The 24,365-nt window shown below is 44.0% G+C and overlaps 1 protein-coding gene across 1 annotated transcript; it reads left to right on the top strand.

The window, feature by feature from the left end:
• Nucleotides 1-16,778: 16,778 nt before the first annotated feature.
• nkx3-2 (NK3 homeobox 2) lies at nt 16,779-18,966 on the top strand. Its single transcript, XM_072496388.1, has 2 exons — nt 16,779-17,410; nt 17,714-18,966. Exons 1-2 carry the CDS (start codon nt 16,993-16,995, stop codon nt 18,154-18,156), a joined length of 861 nt encoding a protein of 286 aa, XP_072352489.1. The 5' UTR covers nt 16,779-16,992; the 3' UTR covers nt 18,157-18,966.
• Nucleotides 18,967-24,365: the final 5,399 nt, after the last annotated feature.

The following is a 24,365-nucleotide window of genomic DNA, read 5'->3' as shown; positions in this document are numbered from 1 at the left end:
TGATGAAGGAAATAAGACACCTGGGAGGGAGTTAGGGCAGCAGATGCAGGGGACAATTGTTCCTTAATTTTAATCATTTATAGCATGAACTGTACCTTTGTTTTGATTATAGATCTGCAGCTTACTCACAGAGATATAAAACTGTATTATGTTTAAGACAATTCAAGATGAGTAGGTACAGCAGTGTTATTCCCCAGTAATACACTGAAAAATAAATAAAATCATAGAATCAAACAGCGCAGAAGGAAGCCATTGGGTCCATCATGCCTGTGACGGCTCTTTGTATGAGCTATCCAAGTAGTTCTGCTCTTTTCCCATCGTTTTGGCGCTGTTTAATTTCAACTGCATATTTATATACTTTTTGCAAGCTATTGTTGACTTTGCTTCTGCCACCCTTTCTGACAATGCATTCCAGATTATAACAACGTACTGTGTAAAACAAACCCTGCACATTAGTCCACTGATTCTTTTACCAATTATCTCAAACCTGCCAGTGGGAAAATTTCTCTCTATCGATTCTATGAAAACTCCAAAGCATTTTGAACATTTCTGTTAAATCCCTGCTTAACTTTCTCTGCTGTAAGAAGAACAATCCCAGAACCTCCAGTGGCTCCGAATAACTGAAGTCTCTCATCCTTGACATAAATCTGCTAATTCTTCATTGAATCCAAGGCCTTGATATCTTGATGTTAGTAATTTCGAAGTGATGTTAGAAATTAAGAATCATCAAGTTAATCTTTCAGAGAAGATGCCACTGTGCAAATAAGGCATTTTGTCAACCACTATTGAAAACGCAACAGACCTTTCACAGGACACCAGGTTAGCATTATTGTTTATGATTATAAATGGTGGTGCGGGCAGCATGGTGGCACAGTAGTTAGCATTGCTGCCTACGGCGCTGAGGACCCGGGTTCGAATCCCGGCCCTGGGTCACTATCCGTGAGGAGTTTGCACATTCTCCCCGTGCCTGCGTGGGTTTCACCCCCACAACCCAAAGATGTGCAGGATAGGTGGATTGGCCACATTAAATTGCCCCTTATTTGGAAAAAATAATTGGGTACTCTAATTTTTTTTTTTAATGGTGCTGCTACATTACAGAACCACAGAATGTTATGGCACAGAGGGAGGCCATTTATAGATGCTCAGTGATATGGCCTTGCAATGATGTACACAGAGCATCTAGTTGTTTGACTGGAAAGATTATTTATTAGCAAACACATGGAAAGATGACTAACAGATTACAATACAGACAAATGCTCCTAAATGAAGTCTGTGAATTCTCCTGGAACTACCCTAAGTGTGACTATCCTCTCGTACATCCTACTACCAACTGGCCGTTATCTTAAGTCACGTGATGTATGCCTGAAGCCACCAGCTGGTTGAAGGTCGCATTGCTAACTGTCGACAGAACTGTGGACAGGCATATCACTGCACTGTCCTGTCTGAACTGGCTCTCCAAATGAGCAATTCACCTAATGCCATTCTATTGCCTGCCCCTGCCGTAACCCTGTACATTCTAACTCTGACCCTGATATTACATCTAAATTCCCACACTCCTGCCACATTAGTTTAAACTCTCTCCAATAGCATTAACACGTATTCCCACAAGGAACTCAGTCCTGGCTCTGATTAGGTGTAGCCTATCTGGTCTGTACATTTCCCAGAGCCAGTCTAGTGTGCAATTCTAAAGGGATTCTAAAGTTCTTCCTGTTGCACATCTTTCCAGCCATGCATTAATCTGATTTACCTTTTTCTTTATATACTCACCAGGACATGGTATTAGGAGTAATCTGGAGATTACAACTTTTGAGGTCCTGCTTGCTAATTTCTCATCAACCTCCCTAAATTCTGACTACACATCCCTCTTTCTGTCTATGTTGTTGGTACCACTGTGGACAACGACCACTCCCCCTTCCTTCGGGATGCTGGGCAGCCATTCAGTGACACCCTTGACACTGGCACTCGGGAAACAATACACCATCCTAGATTCATGTCTGCATCCTCAGAAACACCTGGAAATTCCCCTAACTATTGAATCCTTTATCACTATTTCTCTTCCAGTCATCTTTGTGCCCCCCCACCGCCCCCCCCCCCCCCCATACAGCTGACACACCTGTGGCGCCATGAGCTTGACTCCAGCTAAACCACCAATCTCTCAGTATTACTAGTTAGAGGGTAGGATGCGCTCAGGGGGCTCCTGCACTACCTGCCTGTTTCTTCTGGTGGTGTATATCTTCCTTCCCTGTATATCTGAAGCTGTGCAGTGACCATATTTATTACCATGCTATGCACAAAACTCTCAACCTCAAGGAGGCACCGCCGTGGTGCCAGGTGCCACTCAAGTTTTGCAACCCAGAACTTAATGACTGATGACTCTTTCACACAAACAAAGTCCCCTGGCATTCCTACATAGTATAGGATGTACTTTAGAGCTCAGATATTTATAACTTAATTTAACAAATTTAATGTTTTTAATCTCCTAGTTGTTTATATTCCAACTCTAAGCAGCAATACTCACTAGCCAAACAACCCATGACTTTCCTATGATATCATGGTTTGATTTTCTTCCATTTTCTTCACTTTTTTAAACTCCAATGTGCTCCAACTACCCCTTACTCTCTTCTGGTAAATACCAGTCCCCGAGTCTGGGCCTCAAATTATCCTCTCCACAGTTCTAACCATTCTCTTCTCGGTCCACTCCAGCTGCACCTGACACTCTTCTGGTAAGCCCTTTTATCACATTTGTTTATCATATCTTCATCATAAATTGAAGATAATGTAACAAAATAATCAAATGTGAAAAGTTTAAATTAAAATATATTCCATTTTCATTATCTGAGACCCAAGAAAGAAATGTAAGAAAATACGGAATGAAAGAAAGCCATTCTATCATGGCTATTCCTTTCACAAATAGATTCTGTAGACTGTTTGCTATAGTGTGCTATTTCAGCAGACACTGCTAAGTAAATAGTGTTTGTTTGCTGTGCACATTGTTTTCTCTGAGTACTGCTTTATGTTTTGCACTACTTCAGCTCATTGTACTCCACAACCTATTCAATCAATTGAAAGAAATGAATAGCCCCAGGCTAGGTTTATAAAAAGATTAATCTTTGTGATATCTCTGACTGCCTTCTAACATAATCTAACCAAACTCCAGTTTATCAATCTAACATCACAATCTGCATTATTCAACTCTGACTGTTGCATTCCTCAGCTAACATTTCATTGATATCAGTACATGGAGACTCGTTTGTTCCACAAAGAATTTGGTCTTTTAGGTATACACATATTGATATACAATACTTATCTGACTATGTTTCAAAGGTGCAATTGCTAGTATTAATTGCTTTTGTCGAGAATTTATCCTGCATGCCTACCAATCTGGAAGTGGGAGGGGGAAAAGTTCTTCCAGTCTCTAGTCTTGCTTGAAACTTATTACTTTGTGTGCTCACTTTCTAGTTCTATCAACAGATCTTAAGTTAAATAATCTGATTATAGCTACCTGAACTATGACTTTATGTTTACAAAATTCAATAAGGCCCAAAAACAAGCATGGGAATCATAATGCATGATTACTCTGTGCCCATTAGTTATGATGCAGGCAACATTCAAACATTTTTGCTGCCTACTCATTTACTTCATGCAGCCAGTGCTAAGTGTACTGTTTAATGATTGCATGCCAAAGCAGGGGCACAAATGAGGAGAGGTTGTCACAAGTTCAGACCAGCCAGCCTGACCTCTTAAAATTTGATTGGAGCAGATGCTGGAAGTAGCTGGGAAAGTAGCTAGGGTGGCACAGTGGCACACTGGTTAACACTAATGTCTCACAGTGCCAGGTACCTGGATTTGATTCCAGCCTTGGGTGACTGTCTGTGTGGAATTTGCACGTTCTTCCCATGTCTGAATTTTCTCTGGGTGCTCCAATTTCTTTCCACAGTCCAAAGATGTGCAGGTTAGGTGGATTTGCCATGGTCAATGCAGGGGGTTACAGAGATAAGGCAAGGGAATTTGCAAAGGTAGAGTGCTCTTTCAGAGGGTTGGTACAGACTTGATGGGCCACATGGCCTCCTCCTGCATTGTAGAGATTCTACGAATTCTGCAGGGATTCTATGGAAGAGAATCTGGCATAGAAGAGTTACAATGCTAATAGAGGAGGAAAGGTGTTGTCTATTCACTGGGAGCTGGGCACCCTTTAAACAAATGCTTAAAGGCAGAGGGAGCAGATAGCCATTGTGGTCAATACCAGCAGTCCAACCAAGGGCCAGGATGTAGTGCCCCAAGAGGTTCAATTACATTGCATGAGTGGTCAAGGTCAGTGAATACATCTTCAAGTACCACATTTCACCAACTGTACCAGTAGCCTCACATTATGTTAAATGCACCACTCACCTACCAACAATCTCCACTAGTCATTACTTAATGATAATAATAATCTTTATTGTCACAAGTAGGCTTACATTAACATTGCAATGAAGTTATTGTGAAAAGCCCCTAGTCGTCACATTCCGGCACCTGTTCGGGTACACAGAGGGAGAATTCAGAATGCGCAAATTACCGAACAGCACGTCTTTCGGGACTTGTGGGAGGAAACCGGAGCACCCTGAGGGAACCCACGCAGACACAGGGAGAACATGCAGACTCCACACAGACAGTGACCCAAGCCGGGAATCGAAGCTGAGACCCTGGAGCTGTGAAGCAACAGTGCTACCCACTGTGCTACCGTGCTGCCCTACCTGACATTAATTGTTCAGACTCACCCTCACACAGTTAATCATACAATCATATATTTATAGCACAGAAGAAGTGCATTCAACCCATTGTGTCTGTGCCAGCTCTCTGAAAGAACAACTCACTTGAGCCACTGCCCTATCTTTTCCTTATAGCTATGCAACTTGTTTCTCATCAGATAACTATCAAATTCTCATTTGCAGACCTCAATTGAATCAAACTCTACTATTCTCCAGATGACCATAAGACACCGGAGCAGTTTTGGGCCGTTCAGTCCATCACATCTACTCCGCCATTCAATGATATCATGACTGATCAGATATGATAATTCTCAACTCCACGTTCCTGCCTTACCCCATGATTCCTGTTCTGATTAAAAATCTGAAATCTCAGCCTTGAACATACCTAACGTCCCAGCCTCTACAACTTCCTGCGGTAAATAAATCCACAGATTCACTACCCTCAGAAGGAATTCCTCCTCATCTCTGTCTTAAGTTGTTGACCCCTTCATGTGAGATTATCCCGTTTGGTCCTACACTCTCCCACAAGGGGAAACAACCTCTCAGCATCTACTCTGTCAAGCCCCCTGAGAAATGTATATGAATCAATAAGGTGACCTCCAATTCTTCTAAACTCCAATGAGTACAACCCAACCTAACCTATTTCTCCCCATAAAGACATCCCTCTATACTCAGGATCAACCTAGTGAACCTTCTCTGGACTGTGTCCAATGCCAGCATACCTTTCTTTAGATAAGAGGAACAAAACTGGTCACTGTATTTGAGGTCTAAATAGTGCCTTGTATAGTTTTAGCAGGACTTCCCTATTTTTATACTCCGTTTCCTTTGAAATAAAAGCCAACATTCTATTTGCCTTCCCAATTACCTGCTGAACTTGCATGCCAGCTTTTTGTGCTTTACGCACAAGGACCCTCAAATCCCTCTATGCTGCAGTCGTTCTCTATTTAATAATATTCAATTCCTTTATTCTTCCTACCAAAGTACACAACTTCACATTTTCCTACATTATATTCCATCTGCCAAATTTTTGTCCGCTCACTTAACCTGTTTATATCCATTTCCAGACCCTATGTGTCACCCTCACCCCTTGCCTTCACACTTATCTTTGTGTCATCCGCAAACTTGGCAACAGTCACTTCCCTCGTCCAAGTCATTAATATATATTGTAAATAATTGTGGTCCCAACACGGACACCAATGTGGCACTCCAGTAGTTACCATCTTGAAATTGCCCCTCTTATCCCAACTCTTTGTCTTCCATCAGTTAGCCAATCCGTTATCCATGATAATATAATACCCCAACACCATTGGCTCTTATCTGAGTTAGTCGTCTTTTGTGTGGTACCTCATCGAATGCCTTTTGGGAATCTAAGTATATTACATCTACTGGTTCCCCTTTATCTACTGTGGTCATTTTAAAATCATAATGCAGTCAAACCTCATGAAGTTTGTTGTTCGTAGCCCAGATCAAGCCAAACTTTCCGTCACCGAGAGTATCTACTGCTTCCTTATATGGGAACAGGTCATGTGCAGCCCACACTACCAGAGATGGGATACCTGGGGCAGGCACAGGTGGCCTGTCAAACAGTCATCAACTGGACCATTGGCTGCTGGCACCGCCTCCTGGGACCTCATTGGCCAGAAGCCAGAGAAGTTTCTGGAAAAACGAGTGGAGGGGAATAAAAGTAGACATCTCAGAGACACCAGCGGCAAAAGACTAGCAGAAGACAAGCAGAAGACTCAAAGCAAAGACTCAAAGCAAAAACTCGGTGTGTGAGGTAACCCTGACCAGACCAGAAGGAAGCAAGCAAGAAACAGCCAGCGAGAATCACCTTTGCAAAGAGGAATCAGAGGGACTCATGAATTGGATTCACAACTTACCAAACCACCTTTGTGGGTAGTAGTCAACTCCTGGGTGTTTCTTGTATGCATAATGGGTAATTTATGGGTTAACTATATTTAATAAAGTGTGTTGCATTATATCCGTGTCCATACTTTGATCTACTCATAAATAAAGATATCTGGGTAAACTTTAATTAAGGAGCTGGTTGAAGTATCTGAATTGGACAGTTGCAACACTACCTTGCGCATTACCCCCTCAAGGAATTCTAATAAATTTGTCAGGCATGATTTCCCCTTCATGAAGCCATGCTGACTCTGCTTGATATTATGTATCATTACATTATCCGTTTTACATGCGTTATAATGGACTCCAACATTTTCCCAATGATAGACATTAAGCTAACTGGCCTATAGTCACCAGTTTTTTAATCTCTTCCCCCCCCCCCCCCACCCCTAACCCCCACACACTTTCTGAGCAAGGCGTTACGTTGGCAGTTTCCCAATCCGCTGGGACTTTTCCAGTATTTAGGATTCTTGGAAGATTACTACCAGTGCATCTACTATCTCTGTAGCTACTTGCTTTATTATCCTAAGTTGCAACTCATCAGGCCCAGAGGACTTATCAGCCTTTAACCCCATTAGTTTTCCTAGAACATGGGGCAGCATGGCGGTGCAGTGGTTAGCACTGTTGCCTCACGACTCCGAGGTTCCGGGTCACTGTCCATGTGGAGTTTGCACATTTTCCCGTGTCTGCGTGGGTCCCACCCCCACAACCCAAAGATATGCAGGGTAGGTGGATTAGCCATGCTAAATTGCCCCTTAATTGGAAAAAAATAATTGGGTACTCTAACTTTATTTTGACAAAGTTTCCCTAGTACATTTTCTGCTGTGATGGTTGTACTTATTTCCTACCCCAATTCTGCCTCTTGATTATAGTAATAATAATCGCTTATTGTCACAAGTAGGCTTCAATGAAGCTACTGTGAAAAACCCCTAGTCGCCACATTCTGGCGCCTGTTCGGGGAGGCCGGTATGGGAATTGAACCCCCGCTGCTGGCATTGTTCTGCATTACAAGCCAGCTGTTCAGCCCACTGTGCTGAACCAGCCCCTGGTATTTTTGGAATCTTATTTGTGTCTTCCACCATGCAGACAGATGTCATGTATTTATTTAACTCCTCCGCCATTTCCTAGTTCTAAGTTCCTAGTTCCAAATATTATTTTCCCAGCCTCATTCTCTAAGGGGCCTAGATTCATTTAGCCTCTCCCTTCTTTTTTGTATATTTAAAGAAGCTATCACTGTCCATTTTTATATTACTTGCTGGTTTACCCTCATAGTTCATGATCTCCCCCCTTTTTTAATAGTCATCTTTTGTTGTTTTTTAAAACATTCTCAATTCTCTGGCTTGCCACTAATCTTTGCCACATTGTCTTGGTATTGGCAGAGGGAAGGGGTGGATTGAGTTAGGGATCTGTTCATGGAAGGAGGTTCACAAGGTTGGGAGAGTTGCAGGAGAGATGCCAGTTGCCAAGGGAGAGTTAGTTCAAGAATATGCAGGTGTGAGACTTTGTGCAGAGGGAGCTACCCTCATTTTCTCAACTGCCAGAGCATACCTTGATGGACAGGCTGCTAACACAGGATGAGCTGGGGCATGGGAAGATTGCGGACATTTTCCGGTGATTAGTGGACACGGAGAAGGTGCCACTTGAGGAGATAAAGTGGAAGTGGCCGTAAGAGCTGGGAATGGGGGGGGGGGGGGGGGGGGGGGGGGAGAGGGGGGGGGGGAATCTGGAGTGATATTACACTTCGGGTGAATGCGACATCATCCTGTGCTAGGTTGAGCCTGGTGCAGTTTAAATTTGTATATAGGATTCTTCCCAGAGTGAGAGATGTGGTTGGAGGCCGGCAAATCATATCCATATGTTTTGGTCATGTCCAAGGTTAATGTGTTTCTGGAGCCCAATTCTGAAACACTGTCGAAGATTGTGGGATGTCGCTGTGCCTGCTGGTGGTGATCTTCGGAGTGACGGAGTTGCTGGAGATACTGGTGGGAAGGGGGATGATGTTGTGGCCTTTGCCACTCTGATTGCCCAGTGGCAAATTCTATTGGGGTGGAGGCCGGTGGAGCCACTGAGGGGGTGGGCTTGGTTGGGGGATGTGGCGGAGTTTCCTAAATAGGATAAAATTAAGTTCGCTCTCAGAGGGTCAGAGGAGGGGTTCTTCGTAAGGTGGAGGATGTTTTTGTGCCTTTCCTAGGAATTGTTTGTCACCAGCAGATGGGGGAGGGGGAGCAAGATGGAGGAGGGAGGGGGGGTTGTTGGGAGGGAATGGGAGGTGTTAAGAGGAGAAAGAGTGGAAAAAATATGACAATGTTTGGATTGTGTGAAGTTTTTGAAAGATTATGTGATTTGTACACTTTGGTTTGGAATAAAAATATTTTTTTTAAAAAGCATGTCCACCCAGGGAGGCAGTGGTAGAAGAGCAAAATGTGAGTGATGGAGATAAAGTACCGTCACTCGCTCTCATCCACATCCACCATCTAAGGTACTGACTCTGCGTGTACTTTAGAGCTGGCTAAGTGGAATGACCCACACATGGTCAGACAGCAAGCATTAGTGACCTGCATAAGGTCAGGAGAAATGTGTCACTTCACAGAAAGTGAAGTTCTGCACCAGAAGACTCAGATGGGGCCATTGATGGTCCTGAGAAAAAGGTGGATGGGTGTACACACACAAATGCCTGGTGCATTGGCAGATTGCCAGTAAGCCAACTGTCCAGGGAGCATGGAGGGGTCGCAACAACATTTCACACTTTTTTGCGCAGAGCTACATTTCAGTGTAGAATTGGTGGCCTATTCCATTACCACATTTGTGGAGCCAATCACATTGCAGCATCTGATGGCCAATGCCTCAGCATTGCAGCACAAGCAGAAACCACCCAGTGCCTGAGTGCTGCAGGCTGTGGAAACTTAGACTGAAGTCAAGCAAGCTCAACTTGCTAGCACAAGTGCTCAGACTGCTAAATTGCCGCTACCATGGCTACAGATTTCAGGGATGTAATTTAATGCTGTCCCTAGACACAGGCTGGGAAGCAGTAGGGGCCACATAATCAGGTGGGAAAGTACAAGGTGGAGACCCACTTAAGGGTCAGTTAAAGTCCTGATCCATTTGCCAGTTGTATTCAATCAGTGGTGGGAAAGGACTATGCCATTTGCGCACACTGCCAGATAAACCCCAGCGGGTGTGTTTGCAGCCTAATGAGGGTCCCTCTTACTTGGGCAGCAAGGGCTGCCCCTGTATGAAACCAACTCCCCCCATCTGCTTATTAATAAATCAACTCCCCCCCCCCCCCCACCCCATTACCAGGGCTACCCTGACTTGCCCCGAGATCCATTCGCACCTAACTTTCCTCCAGTGCTCCAACATTGGTACTAAGCTTGGGCCTACTGCAGTATTGGCAGTGGCCACCATTCCCAACTCCACTCTCCCTCCACCAGATGTCTTTCAGTTATCCAGCCCAGACTGCAGCGACACATACCAAGGGTACACTGTCCAAAGTTGAGTCTTCTAGGGTCAGAGCTGCACAAAGCCATCTGGCAATGCTCTTTGCAATCTCTCACACTGAATGTCAGCCATGCTGCAGTCACTGGGGTAGAAATGCAGAGGAGCACTAGAGCAGTGTTGAATCTGTGATAAGTGGAACACATAGACAATAGTAGACATTACGAACAAGGTTTATTTCAATACAGTTCTAATACTCCTCCACTTCCCTAAGGGTCTCCTTCCCCAACCTGTACGTAGGCTGGGATTTTTAAAGAGCTGGGGCTCTACTTGCAGAGGGGGAACTCTGCCTCTTTAAAGGGGAAGTACTGCGCTCCTTAAAGGGGAGGCTCATATTCTGGGGAGGTCATGGCAAATCGTATTGTCCTGATCCCGGAACCTCCATTGGGATTACAACACTCCTTCCACCACCCCCCCCCCCCCCCCCCAAAGTCCGGAGCAACATCCAAATCCTTCTTCTCTGCGCTGGGTCTCTCGACCATTTCACCTCTGGACGGCGTTCAGACGAAGGCCTTGCGGCATCAGGAGGCATATATCGGACAAGGGAGTTCCATTTACATAACAAGCGTCTGGCCAGCAGCGGCATCACTGGTGCAGTGACGAGAGCCTGCACGGGTGCTCCCGGCAGTGGCAGAATGTCCATCTTGATTTCCGGGTCAGAGATAGGCAGTTCTTCGTTTGGCATCCTGGTGTCTTCAAAAATGACCTCTGGATCATCGACAACCGGCGGAGCCGGGGTTGGGCGGTAACAGGGGCAGCAGGAGCCGCAATGAAGACAGTAGAGCCTGGATGTCAGGATCAGTGGCCAGTTCGGCTGGAGTATCTGGCACACAGCTTCGGAGATGGTCCACATGGCAATTAGACATGCGGCCCTGCGTCCGTACTTGGCAAAAAAAGGGACCCGTTTTCGCAACATGCCACCCAGGATCCAAATGGCACCATTCCGAAGTGTGGACATATACCCCGTCTCTCGGTGCGAACTTGCATAGTGGCCTGCGGCGGCTTGGTTTGGTCCTGAGCGCAGCGGATTTTCCCACCAATATCCGAAAAGACAAGATGGGCGCAGAGCCAGTGACCCATCAACATCTCAGCTGGCACGATGCCCATTGTGGCAGGCAGGGTTGTCCGGTAGCAGAATAAGAACCTCGCCAATCGGGTCTTCCAGGATCCCGATGCTTGCTTTTTCATTCCCAGCTTAAAAGTTTGCACCGCCTGCTCAGCCAACCCATTCGAAGCTAGATGGTATGGGGCGGTCCTCACATGACGGATCCTGTTGCCGGACATGAATGCCATAAATTCCACACTCATAAACGCTGTACCATTGTCTGATACCAGCTCCTCGGGTATGCCATGCATGCTGAAAATGTGCCGGAGTTTCTCTATGGTGGTACGGGCCATCATCGCCTGTATCTTGAGGACCTCCATCCACTTGGAGTGGGCATCAACGAGTATGAGGATTGAGGGTCCCGCAAAGTCTAAATAGAGGCAAGACCAAGGATGACCTGGCCATTTTGCAATAGGTAGAATGCATAGACGAATGATAGGAGACATTACGAACAAGGTTTATTTCAATACAATTCCAATACTCCTCCACTCCCCTAAAGGTCTCCTTTCCTGACCTGTACCTAGGCTGGGTTTTTATAGAGCTGGGGCTTTCCATGTAGATGGGAAGCCCCACCCCCTTAAAGAGAAAGTACATATTCGGGGAGATCATGGAAGGCATATGGAAGACAGGGACATGATAATAATCTTTATTAATCTCACAAGTAGGCTTACATTAGCACTGCAATGAAGTTACTGTGAAAATCCCCTAGTCACCACCCTCCGGGCACACTGAGGGAAAATTCAGAATGTCCAATTCACCTAACAGCGTGTCTTTCGGGATTTGTGGGAGGAAATCGGAGCGCCCGGAGGAAACCCACGCAGACACAGGAAGATCGTGCAGACACAGTGACCCAAGCCGGTAATCGAACCCGGGTCCCTCGTGCTGTGAACCAACAGTGCTAACCACTATGCTACCATGCCACCCAGTGGGTGAGAAGTTGGCTTTTTATATAGAATAATGATCAAGTTGTTTTGGAATATTTGTTTAGTGCTGACTGTTATTTCAGCATTGAGGCCAAGGGGACGGTGCAATGATCAGCAACAGAGGAAAGGGCAGGTGTGGGACAGTATTGAATGAGGAATTGGAGTTGCCTTCACTAGTACCAGAGTCAGGTAAGCTCATTGCGGAATGGGTTTTTGTTGGTTTCCGCCCACCTTCCTCCTGTACCTCCTCTCCTTCCTTCGCTGCTTGTTATATACCTGGCTGCTCCTGCTGTACCTTCATACTGATGAAGTTGGGCGGAATACAGAATCATTACATGCTCTCTGGAGAGTGCTGCAGGAATCTCCTCCCAGAGCAGTGTGCAATCACTTTTACAGCCACTGCAAGACCTCATCCATTCTAAGGCTGTAGGTCTGCCTGCAACAGGTAAAGTTTTTCCGCGAACACTTTCTTAGCCAAATGGAAGTGTCACACATACCGTTTCTCAGTAAGGTTCAGATAGGAGAATCGGTCATTGAAGAGGCTGGCGGAGATGGTCTCCGAGTGTGAGCCCTGTCCTAATTCTCCTCCTCCCTCTTCAAGCTGCTTGTCCTCCTCTGTGTTACCTCTGTTCATGCTCCCTGCCATGCTGCAGGCCAAGTGGGATACAAAACTGCAGCATCCAAGACTGACAGCAGGTGACGCGAGCAAAACCCTTGAAGAACCAAGGCCTTCGTCACATGCCACACCACTTCTTGCTGACTTCAACTTTAAGCAGCAGACAAACCTCCAAACACTTTCAGATCCAGCATTGGGCAGTAGAAACCAACCAGCAACTAATCTGAAAGCGGTTGATTATTCTTCGAAATAACAAAATGGGTTGCCTCTCTCCTGAACACACTTCCAGCTGTGCGCGATTAAAAGGAGAGTGTTATAGTTGAAAATGGGATCGCTGGTGTCAACTCAACGTTATACACTGACTGAGGTTCCGATCTGTCCACTCAGCGAATCTCCCGCATACACTGCGAGTGCCCGCGATAACGACCTCACTAAACCAGCACCCAAGCGGGGACACAATTTTGGACTCATAATAGCACCTGTCAGGTGGAAACTATGGGCACTACACAACCAAATTTCGTGGCCCATGTCTTCTAAAGACCTCTTACCAAACGTTATTTCTGCAAATGTAAACCAGACGAAATTGTGACCGCACTCAAGTACTTATCATTCTCTATATAAAATGTCAGCGTTTATTTACAGTGCAGTTTACTCTGTTGTAACATTACCTGGGATGGTGTAAGTCACCCCTTGTTATCCTACTTTAAAGTTGCTACTTAGAGGAAGCCTAGGAGGGAAAATTCTGTGTAGAATTCCTCCCTTATAGACAATGGTGACATTCTGCTGCAGTGGTTACCAGGAATGGAGAGTCACACGGCCCATTGTCCCCGTTTATGATGCCACTGCTTCGCAACTTCGCCGCCTTAACATAAGGGTGAAGTTCTATAGAAAGTGCCTCTTTCCACATTGTCTCTAATTACTGTGTCTAAAGTATAAAGCAGGGTGACTGAGAGTATTTGACAGACACCCGCAATGAGTATGTATTTAAATTATTATTTTATTCAATTTAAGATTGAGACGATTCAGTCGAGTGTCTAGCCCCGCGTCACATTCTGTGCTAGTTCTGTCTTTCAGGCAGGAACACTTTCCCTTTTCTGGCATCATTTTGTCTTTTGAGGCACTCTTGTGGACTGCCTTAGATTGTGGTCTTTCCGCGCTGGAATGCAGTTATCAAATTATAATCAGAACTTTGTTCATCTTTCCGAATTTTAAAATACAGATGTGTTTTAAATCAATGACCTGTAGGTGGCGCGCGAAAGCAGCTCAAAGTAATTAAAGTTTCTGAGCTGGGAGATTGGCAAGAATCAAACTATTCTCACCGACTATCTCTAATCGGGCACCCATCCCGCGTTATTTTCGTTTCTCTGAAAGTAAATAAGTGCATCGTTGATGTAGCTGTAGAAAATGATGCTGCATTGAAAAGCAGAAAATAGATGATTTCGAAGTTCTGGATGCATCAGAATGTTCGTGTTGATTTGGCCTGCTTGCAACTTTGAACATCTTTTGTGTTTCAATTAAAAAAAGTTTATTGACCTTGCTTCCTATCTCTGAATGGGAACAGGGTGCCTTGTCAATGTCACATTTACATTTGCAGGCGGTGTGAGGAGAAGGCCGGCCGGTGGATCAGTCTGCCGCGATGTGTCGACAAACCGGATTTCCCAGTGTGGAGATGTCACTTAATGCAAACGGCCAGGCTGAGGTTAAACACAACCCGCGTTTGGGCAAAACGTGCTGCAATAATCTTCCCGATCAATCCGCAGTGCGATATCACAACTTCCCTCGCGGATATGGCCCTGTTCCTAGCGTTTCCTAGTTGCATTTGTGTGGGCCCGGTTGTGCCTCATTGCAATGATATATCACTGGTGTGATGTCTGTGTCAGTTACAGTGTACGCACTTTCTCTTCATGCGAATACGGTTGAGACATTTCCTGCAGTGTTTTTATTGGTGATCGGCTACCGTCCTGTGATAAAGCTCTCTCCTTCTCACTGGGGAGTGATGTCTCCTGCACTGTATCACCTGGGGCCCGTGGCTCCTTTAGCTTTGCTACAATGGGAGATTCTGAGCGTGGCGCGGACACACAATCCACTTACTCAACGAGGACCTTCAGTCACGCCTTTTTACTTCTGCATGTCAGAAAGCGGAGCGCTCAGCACTTAAGGCAACTGTGTGCTTCCGTCTTTCGTTTCATCCCCGCACTTTCTTTTTACGCCAAATCAATTTGGATGTTTGCAAAGGTACCAGGTGATGAGAGGCGACCTGACAAAGCTTCCCCGGCCTCTTTTTGTCTGAACTCAAGTTCCATTTGATAAAGGATTAACAGCGGCTTTGACCGCAATTTAAACATGATTTTAATGGGCCACTTTACAATTTAAAAAAAAACAATACTTTACAATCTCAATGTCATCAAGAAATAGTATTGCATGTTCAGAGCAGAACGTAAAATACCTGGTGTATCAAATACATCTGGGTAGCGCTTTCTATCTATAACCAGTGAAAGCCTTGGGGTGAAGAAAGGTTGTGTGAAAAGGTTCACAGATACTGGGAAGGGTTTAGTGATGCAGTTGGGGCTCTCCGCCATTTGACACTGTGCTGCGGACAAATTAGCAACCTGATTGCTGAGCAAACAGACGAACACGCTATCATTTCTATCCTTTCTCAGGTCCGACCACTGCCTATTGGTTCGGAGCTGTGAGCCGCAGCAGAGGAAGGCATTCGGAGCTTGCTGAGCTGCTGAAATGTACACGGGACCACCCAGTTCGCCTGTCAAAACTCAGGAAGCAAAGCTGTGCCGAAAACGGTTTATCTTACCTTTTAATGTGTACGCTCTTCTGCTTTTACCCTCTTTCCTGTAATAACACAAATCCAAATGCCTTCACTTGCCCAGCTCCTGAAGGACACCTACAGGTGTTTTTGTCTGAGTGTTTTTGCACCCCCACCCTCTCCTCGTTTTCTATGGCTTTCGCGCGAAAATTGACATGTTTATACATCAGCCTGCACACAGCGACATTGAATGATGTGATCAAGTCAATTGTATTTTTGTCCACCAACATGGTTTATGAAGTGCTTTTGGAATTCAGTCTTGAATCATCTGTAAATTTTGTTTACACGTGTGTTTCTTCTCCGTAATTCCCAAACAACGTTCTTGTGGTATATGAGTGTTGTTTATCCACCTGTTTGTATGTGTACCTCTCTAATATCTATTAAAATCTTATGTCTATCTATATTTGTGTGTTTATGATATATGTTTATCTAGCCAACATACGTCTATGGCATGTCTAATATGTGTATATATTTATCTACCGTGTACCTAACATTTGTATGTCTAATATGTCCATCAAATGTGTTGATCTAATACGTGTATATATAACATACATTGGGGACAGGCGTTTTATGTAAGCCGACTTGTGACAATAAAGATTATTATTAACTGAAATGCATTTCATGAACTTCTTTCACTGTTGAATATACATCAGTGATTGCTAGGAAATTCTTACAAACTTGAAGGATGTTTCAAACGTATATTGAGATCTACAATGTATGAGGCAAAGACGTGCAGGTTAGGTGGATTAGCCATGCTAAATTACCCTAAGTGTCCAAAAAGGTTAGGAGGGGTTATTGGGTTAGGGGGATAGGGTGGAAGTGAGGGCTTAAGTGGTTCGGTGCAGACTCGATGGGCCGAATGACCTCCTTCTGCACTTTATGTTCTATGTTCTAAGTACGCTCTGTGAAGTGGGTAAAATACAGCTAAGGCAGCCGTGCAGCTAAATTAATGTTTTGAACATAATTGTTATATCTTCCTCTACCCAGGTTTCCAGAGCATTTTAAAACTACAAGCCCAGAGTGCAGCACTTCCTTAAAATCCCCTTTCTGGACACCACCCTTGCAAGGGATGATCCCGAGCAGCCAATGAGGACACGCTGAACCAACCAGCCTCTTTGTGGTGGCCCTATAGGGTTCTACCTTTTGGGGTTGCGCCTGTCAATCATCCGAGGAGCAATGACAGGACAGGCGAGAGAAAGAGGCGAGTGAGAGCTTTGGAGTTGCCCTCCCTTAACACTCACATACACCGCCAAGAAGAAGCGATGACTTTCCAGCTCATCTCGCCGGCAAAGGACGGATATTACCGATAACTCCATAGAGGGAGGGGGAGGGGAGGACAACTTTGATAAAAGTTCAAGGAGCCTATATCATTTGTTAAAATGGCTGTTCGTGGTAACACCCTGACTCCGTTCTCCATCCAAGCTATCTTGACCAGAAAGGATGAGAGTCGACACTCGAAAAGTTTGGACGTGTCCTGCTTTTCGCCTGCTACCTGTTGGAAAATGTTGAATGGTTTGAATTCCTGTTCAAAGGTGGCTGCGTCTCCTGGGGAAATCGAGGCAGGAGGGGATGTGCCAAGTGAGCAGCTCTGCTGTGACTCCGATTCAGGCGTTAGTGATGAAAATGACAGTAAAAACCATTCGGTCTGCAACTCGGAAAAGGAGCTGGAGATTTCTGCCGCATGTTCCTTACCATCGAAAGCAATGAAAGAAGCAGCAGCCAGTGCCAGCGAAAAGAGCGAGAGGGACGGTGGTCAGGACTATCTGTGTAACGGGGCAATATCAGCACATTTAGCAGGTAGCACACGTTTATTCGCTAATAAGTCTCTGCGATTTATGTCAATAACTCTTTCGTCCGCTTACAAACTTTATAATTCCTCCGCAAACTCGAAGTAAATTAAGTTAGCGGCGTTTAGAAAAATGTCCCACCCCCCTAGAATTTCACCTTGTCGCCTAGTTTAAACTCCAGATTGATCAATTGTTCTCGAAGGTTTTATTTAAGAAGTGGCCCGCCGCAATGTAGAGATATATGGCCTCTGGGCAGATTATTAAAGAGATAGATGAACGCTATTCAGTTAAGATATTATTCTTCACTCCGCAGCTCCCAGCCTGGTTGAGGAAGACTGTAAATCGGACCAGAGCCCGGATCAGCCCAAGCAGAGGAAGAAGCGTTCCAGGGCTGCCTTCTCTCACGCCCAGGTATTCGAGCTGGAACGCCGCTTCAACCACCAGAGGTACCTGTCTGGTCCCGAGCGCGCCGACCTGGCCGCCTCTCTCAAACTCACCGAAACTCAGGTTAAAATCTGGTTCCAGAACCGCCGCTACAAAACCAAACGCCGACAGCTCGCCGCTGACCTGATGGCTTCGGCCCCGGCAGCGAAGAAAGTGGCGGTGAAAGTGTTAATTCGGGACGATCAAAGACAGTACAACCCGGGAGAACTGCTGAGACCGTCGCTGCTTTCACTGCAGCCCTCATACCAATACTACCCGTTCACGTACTGCCTGCCCGCATGGACAGTCGCCGCTTGCACGGGAACTCAATAGAACTATTTTATATTTTTAAGAACAAATTTTCAAATACGCGCCCTTAGAACTACAGTATTTATTTGCGTTGGTTTCAAAGTATAAGCTGCAGACTGGGTTCAGCAGATGGAGTTTCCATGGTATCCATGTCTTTGATATTTAATTCCAATCCAGTTTCAAATAATGAAAAGGCCGCCGGAGAGAAACAGGCAGAGAAAATGGTGCGGACACACTCGTGTCTGAACGTCACTGAAGGGAATCTGGAAGTTTTGCCTTGGTCGGACATTATTTTCTTTTTTGTTTGCGAAGCAATGTGTGCTGAATGTATGAGAAGCATAGAGAAACTGCGAGTTGTCCCTCAAGTGCAAATATCTATAGAGATATATATTGTTTTATTGTGCTTCCTGGCTCAGAACAGCAGAGGAAAGAGCAGAACATTTAACATTCTATGGCTGCTTTGGGTGATGTTTGTGAAGAGGTTTGCCCCAATCTCAAAACATTTCGATAAGTGATTATATCCGAGCAGTATATAGGGGTAAGAATTTAGCACTTTCCGTTCTTTTGATATTTAGTAGTGATTAGTGTGGGCGATCTTATTGCAGGCTTTTTTTTTGTAATAGCAGCGTGTAAAATTATTACTGGTTAATCGTTTCTCCTGAATGGATCCAGGATTTTGAAAAGAAAATTAGGAATGAATGTTTAAACACCCGCAGCACCAACATTACGGCGACAAAGGATGGCTCGATTCAGGATAGTGCATCTGCAGTTGTATCCCTCTTATGAAAGCGTGCGCTCTGCATTATTTCCAGTCTTAAAATAATAAAATTTACTATGACTGAAAAATGTGCCTTCTGTTCTCTTGCAAAATATCCAAATTAATTAATAGCGGTCATACTATCCTGTTAAATGTGAGGCTTTAATGCAATGCTTCACACTTCATCAACCTATTATGTAAACACTCTTAAGACATTATACTTAGTGAAGTTGCAGAACCTAAGATAGCCAGGGTTATCCAGGGTTTTTAAAAATATATTAAACTTTATTTTTCCCTTTGATCTATATTGCAATTCGAAACTTTTAAAACCAATCCCTCACGTGGAGTGTTAGAATGTTCAAGGTAACTAAAGCTTCTTGAGAATTGGCTGATAGCGACTGCTCACGTTTAAAGGCCTCCACCGCAAACCGTCTCATATCTTTGACACGCTGCTCCTTTGACAAAAGAATTATACTTAAGGTTTGCAGAACTGTGTGGCAGGGGCGCAGCAAAAAGAATAAAAGCTGATTTTGTGTGCGCTTATTTAAAATGTAATTGACAAGGATCGCCCGACGAGATAACGCTTTCGAAATATTTATTTCCCCAAGTACCATTTCTTCATAACGTAACATTCATATTCAGTGACGCTCATTGAAGCAGCTCGATAATGATCTATCCGATTTGATAACGTGAAGGATTAGATGGCAAAAATAGAAATCGTGTATTGTATCGAACAGTGGCAAAAGCATTTCCCCATAATGTACTTTCCCAGTATCAACGGGCAGTCCAATGACAGCAGGTTTATTACCCAACCATTTACAGCAATCAAGGAACCGGTTTAAAATTACAATGTACTCATTTCATTTCTCGATTAATAAATGTGTAAGATAGAAACATTTGATGTGCAGCGACAACCAGATATTATCATGATTTACAAATGCACAGAACTATAATGATCCCGTGTCAATTGGCAAATGGAATAGTTTATCTAGCCAGTTAATTTCATACACAATAAGCCGATTTGATTCCACTGTGGATTGGAGGAACTTGTACATTAGAAGCTGTTATCCAGAAGACGCTGTTAAAAATAAATCATTGTGAATGTTAACTGGTAGATGGCGTCGAACCGGCCGAGTAGGCGTAGGTGCGGCCAAAAGGACAGGAAAATCCGGAAACGTCCAAATTCGGTCGACACATACTTTCAGTTTTGGGTATCAAAAGTTGGCACAGAGTTTGGACGCTCAATACAATTCAAAGCCACGGGGCAGATTTGTGATTGACGTTTGTATTTGATTTCTTTAAAAAAAAACTGGAACCTACTTAAGGTATTCCCTGAAATAGCGAACGTAAAACCTTGCTTTCAACGTTACTGGTCGTCCTGTCCATCTGCGATGTGTCATTTAAGTGATATTGTATTCTCAGTTCATTTTCTCAGGAACCTTTTCGGGATAACTATTGCAGATGTAATCTGGGATTCTGTTATTTTTGCATTAAAAGATAAGTTTCGTGTGTCAAAGTGACTCTCCCTGTGGAATGTTGTGGCTCATCAGGCCACATATAGTGATGGGACGGATTACTGCAGGGTAGATCGTAGGATATTTACGCAACAACAAGGATAATAAATCTGTCCCTTTCATTCCTGAATGTTTGGCAACGTGTGCAGTGGGACAGCAGTCGGTGCATTAACAGCGAATAAAAGCGCTGTACATAAACCAATGCTCATTCTCCCCACTTTTAATGTCACGATCCCTTGTAATATGAATCCTACTTTGTCGGCATGTTTGAACAAAATTACAACTAATAACCGCGTTAGTTCGAAGGAACCAACTCAGTGTGTTGTCCTGAGGAAAAGGACAACCAGTAATTACTATAACCAACGCTTGCGAACTGTGGAGTGTACAATAATAAGAATCGGCATTGTGATTGTGTGAGTTCAGGCGATCAGACACAGAGCACTCCTCACTCACTCAGCTTGTACTCTTTTGCTGACACTCCCAAAATTAATGAATGAAGTTAACTCGTCTCCAATGAATTGTTTTAAGAGATAACACTGGTGTTGTCCCTGCTTGATTAATGTTACGGGGGCGGTGGGGAAACACATATCTTTTGTGAAGGAAAGGCTGCGACCGGTGCCCTGAGGAGAGATAAATGATGCACTAATCCTTTATCGCAGTTAACGACAAATCCCCAATGCCATTATGTATATAGATTTATCTGCAGTGAAGTAGAGATTCTCTTGGTCAAACGATGGATGTTGAGGGGGGGGGGGGGGGGGGGGGGGGGGAGTAGACACGACCTGGTTTGTCCCATATAAGGAGCGCACTGTGATACCATCAGCGACCTGAAATTTTGTGTACATCTTTTCTCACGAGCAAAGCGTCAGAGTGGATGCCGGTTCTGTTATTGTGGCGGAAGTACGCACAGTTATGCTGCTTTGCTCAATGCACAATGTTACTATAATCATTGATGAAGAGTTGCGTCTGTTGTCTGTGTAACAACTTTTCATTTCTGCCCCAAAGCAAAAATACTTCAGGAGTTGACATACGATTACCAAACTAGGCCAGGCAGCAATCTGTGCAGAGATGACTCAATACCTTAACCCAGTACCGTTTTACTAACATCTGCGGCCTAATTTCAGCGGGTTCTGTTTATTTTTATATATATATTTAGGTACCATTGATTAACATAATGTGATATAGTAAGCTCGCTGGTTTCGGCTTCGATTTACTGCTATACAATCTTCCATGTTCATATTTACCCCCTATGAATACTAAATTACATTTTGCAATGTACTTATTCAACTGTAATTATTTATACCACTGTCAGACGCACGTTTGTTGTATATTAGTGAGGCCGGTCTTCTGAATTATATTTTACAGCAAAACGTATGAACATAGGCAATATTATTAAACACTATATTACATATTGTATAGCAAGATATCAATAACTGACTCTTAATTAGTGCATTGAAATTCATCTAGCTACCCAATTGTGCGTGATCTCTTTTTAATCACATTTCAATGCAGACCATGAGGAACATATCCAGTATTATTAGCGAGGTTTCTGCTGTCTAGAGAATAGAAACGTATCCTCGATTGACTTACAAATGTAGCCACTAATTAATATCTTCCCGATTTCTGCAGTGTTAAACAATTTCAAAATCTCTGTGTTATAATCGAGCATTACATTTTATAAAGTGAACAGAAATAATTGAACAAAAATAGTCGAACAGGAATGATCATTAACAGCAACACACTTAATTCATTGTTTCCGCCATGTGGGAGAATTGTGAGACTTCGATTGCAGGCTCGCATTGTAGCGATTTGTTTTGACTTAAGTTAATTTCAAATGTGAACTACTACAACATCTGTGATCATTGCCAAATAGATACGGTCGAAACAGTAACGGGGTTTCGCCTGCCATAGTAAGAGGGTGCGAATTAATCAATCATGGAAACGTATCATTTTGCACATCGCACCTAAAGCCGGTGGCACCCTTTCGCTCTCCCGCACTTTGCAAGGTTCAGAGAGGTCCAAAGGCATTCCAAATAATGCGAGCCATGCACCTGCATTTCGCCTTTATTCATTGTTTAGTTGTGTGGTTAACGTGGCTACATGGATACAATAGTAACGATGTGTTCACTCGTATATTCGTGCCCCGCTTGTGGGGAAAGGCGGAGAAAGACAATTAATTGCCTCAGGTAGTGTGGAATTGGTCAATGTTGCTACATGACTTCATATCAAGTGACAAAATTCTTGGAATGCAGTTTTGTCAAAGGTGCAAATTTCAGCTGTAAGTAAGCTACGTTCAGCATCACGTGTTAATGGGGGCATTAAACCCCGCTCAATCCGGCAAGTTTGCAAGAAACGTCACATCAATGATTCAAGCTGCAATGGTACTGTAAGCGCAGTTACATTTCTTTAGAACACCGAGCGTAACATAACTGGGATGATTGGTCGCGACATTTTTCTTGCTTTATTAAGAACTGATAAAAAGTACGTAACCCTTATCTTCGTTTATTGACCATTTTATCCTGCAGGACTTCCTTCAGAGTGAATTGTGCAGATGCCTATTCCGAACCTGTTCTTAGTAGCTGTTATGAGGAAAACTTAAATTGATGCTACGTTCGCCCCATTGGGAAGTAGCTGAGAAGGCATTTGAATGGTAACAGGCGAATTATGAACGCAGTTATTAATCATATGACCGGCGCTTGATATAACGGGTTTGTTAACTATGGGGCTTTTGGGAGACGCCCACAACAGCAATATCATAATTTATTGCAAACTGAAAATTGTTTGCTTGGTAGCATGGGGAACTGTGAATAGGTTGTTCTTGTAAATGCAGATATGATATATGAATGTTGTACGGCGACCGTACGGCTCTTTGCAATATAATCTGTCTTGTTTGTTTAGTTACTTTCTTCACAGCACTAGTTTCATCTGAATACTCAAGTTTCATTGATTTATTTTTCCCCTTTTTGTCATCGCCCCACCCTGCGTTCTGTCTGAACTGCTGTGCCTGGCCGACCACGTCCTACATTGTCAGTCTTGCACGATTGCGTTTGGAACTTCATCTTTAAAGCATGCCATCTGTAACAGTTTGTGATACACAAAAACAGGAAGCGTCTCTGGTATCCCAACAAGCAAAAGACCCTTGTTTCTTCCCTTTCCGGAAGCTTGCCTCTCTAACACTTTCTGTGTCCCTTTTAAAAGTTGCGGTCAACCAGAACGAGCCTGATGGGGTTTTCGGCTTGTTTTGAGAGCGTGTGTGGACAAGCAGCTGATTGTGAGGGAGAGTGAGAACTTCACTGACTGGATGTGGGGATGCCCTGAGTCAATGGCGCGGCTGCTGTCCACAAACATCAATGTCTTCAGTGTGTCATTGAACTGATTAAATCAAGATTTGGGCATGTTCCATCTCATCATTAATTCTCATTGATAAGCAGAGTTGGAGAATTAGCCCCAAATGCACGTAACAAATAGCCAACCGTTTGAAACAATCTCACTGTGCGAAATACGGACATAGATCTCGAAAGTAAATGTTTATCTCCCCCCCCCCCCCCCGCCCCCACCCCATTCCTATATGACAACAACGACTTCAATTCAATAATACTTCATTGGATGTAGAGCGCTTTTGAACGTCAGGGGGTCGTAAATCCTAACCCAACCATGAAATGTCCCCAATCCTGTGATGATTATTCTTCGTTATACCGAATATAACCCATGGTCAAAGTTCACTCAAACGCAACAGGACATGTTCCAACTTTAGTGACTTTCTGGTTGCAAAATCTGGATTTCTGTTTATCTTATGTCGCTGAACGAACGGTTAAGTAGGATGGTTCCACCGAGATTTACTCATTTTCTTTCAGTGTACATCAATCCTGGTCTCACAATAACCCTGCCGTTCAACTTCTTGACAAAATAGACGCGCCTTTATTCTGGTTTAATCGTACTTGTTCAATATAAAAATCCATTTG

This window comes from Scyliorhinus torazame, chromosome 3 (assembly GCF_047496885.1).
Source record: "Scyliorhinus torazame isolate Kashiwa2021f chromosome 3, sScyTor2.1, whole genome shotgun sequence".
NCBI classification, from domain to species: domain Eukaryota; kingdom Metazoa; phylum Chordata; class Chondrichthyes; order Carcharhiniformes; family Scyliorhinidae; genus Scyliorhinus; species Scyliorhinus torazame.
The sequence above is the reverse complement of the archived record's forward strand: the minus strand, read 5'-3'. Positions and strand labels throughout refer to the sequence as shown.

What these genes read in the sequence shown, in the direction of transcription:
- nkx3-2 (XM_072496388.1), top strand. Translation starts at nt 16,993, where the DNA reads ATGGCTGTTCGTGGTAACACCCTGACTCCGTTCTCCATCCAAGCTATC. An exon ending in AATATCAGCACATTTAGCAG is followed by an intron (nt 17,411 to 17,713) that starts GTAGCACACGTT and finishes TTCACTCCGCAG; the next exon opens with CTCCCAGCCTGGTTGAGGAA.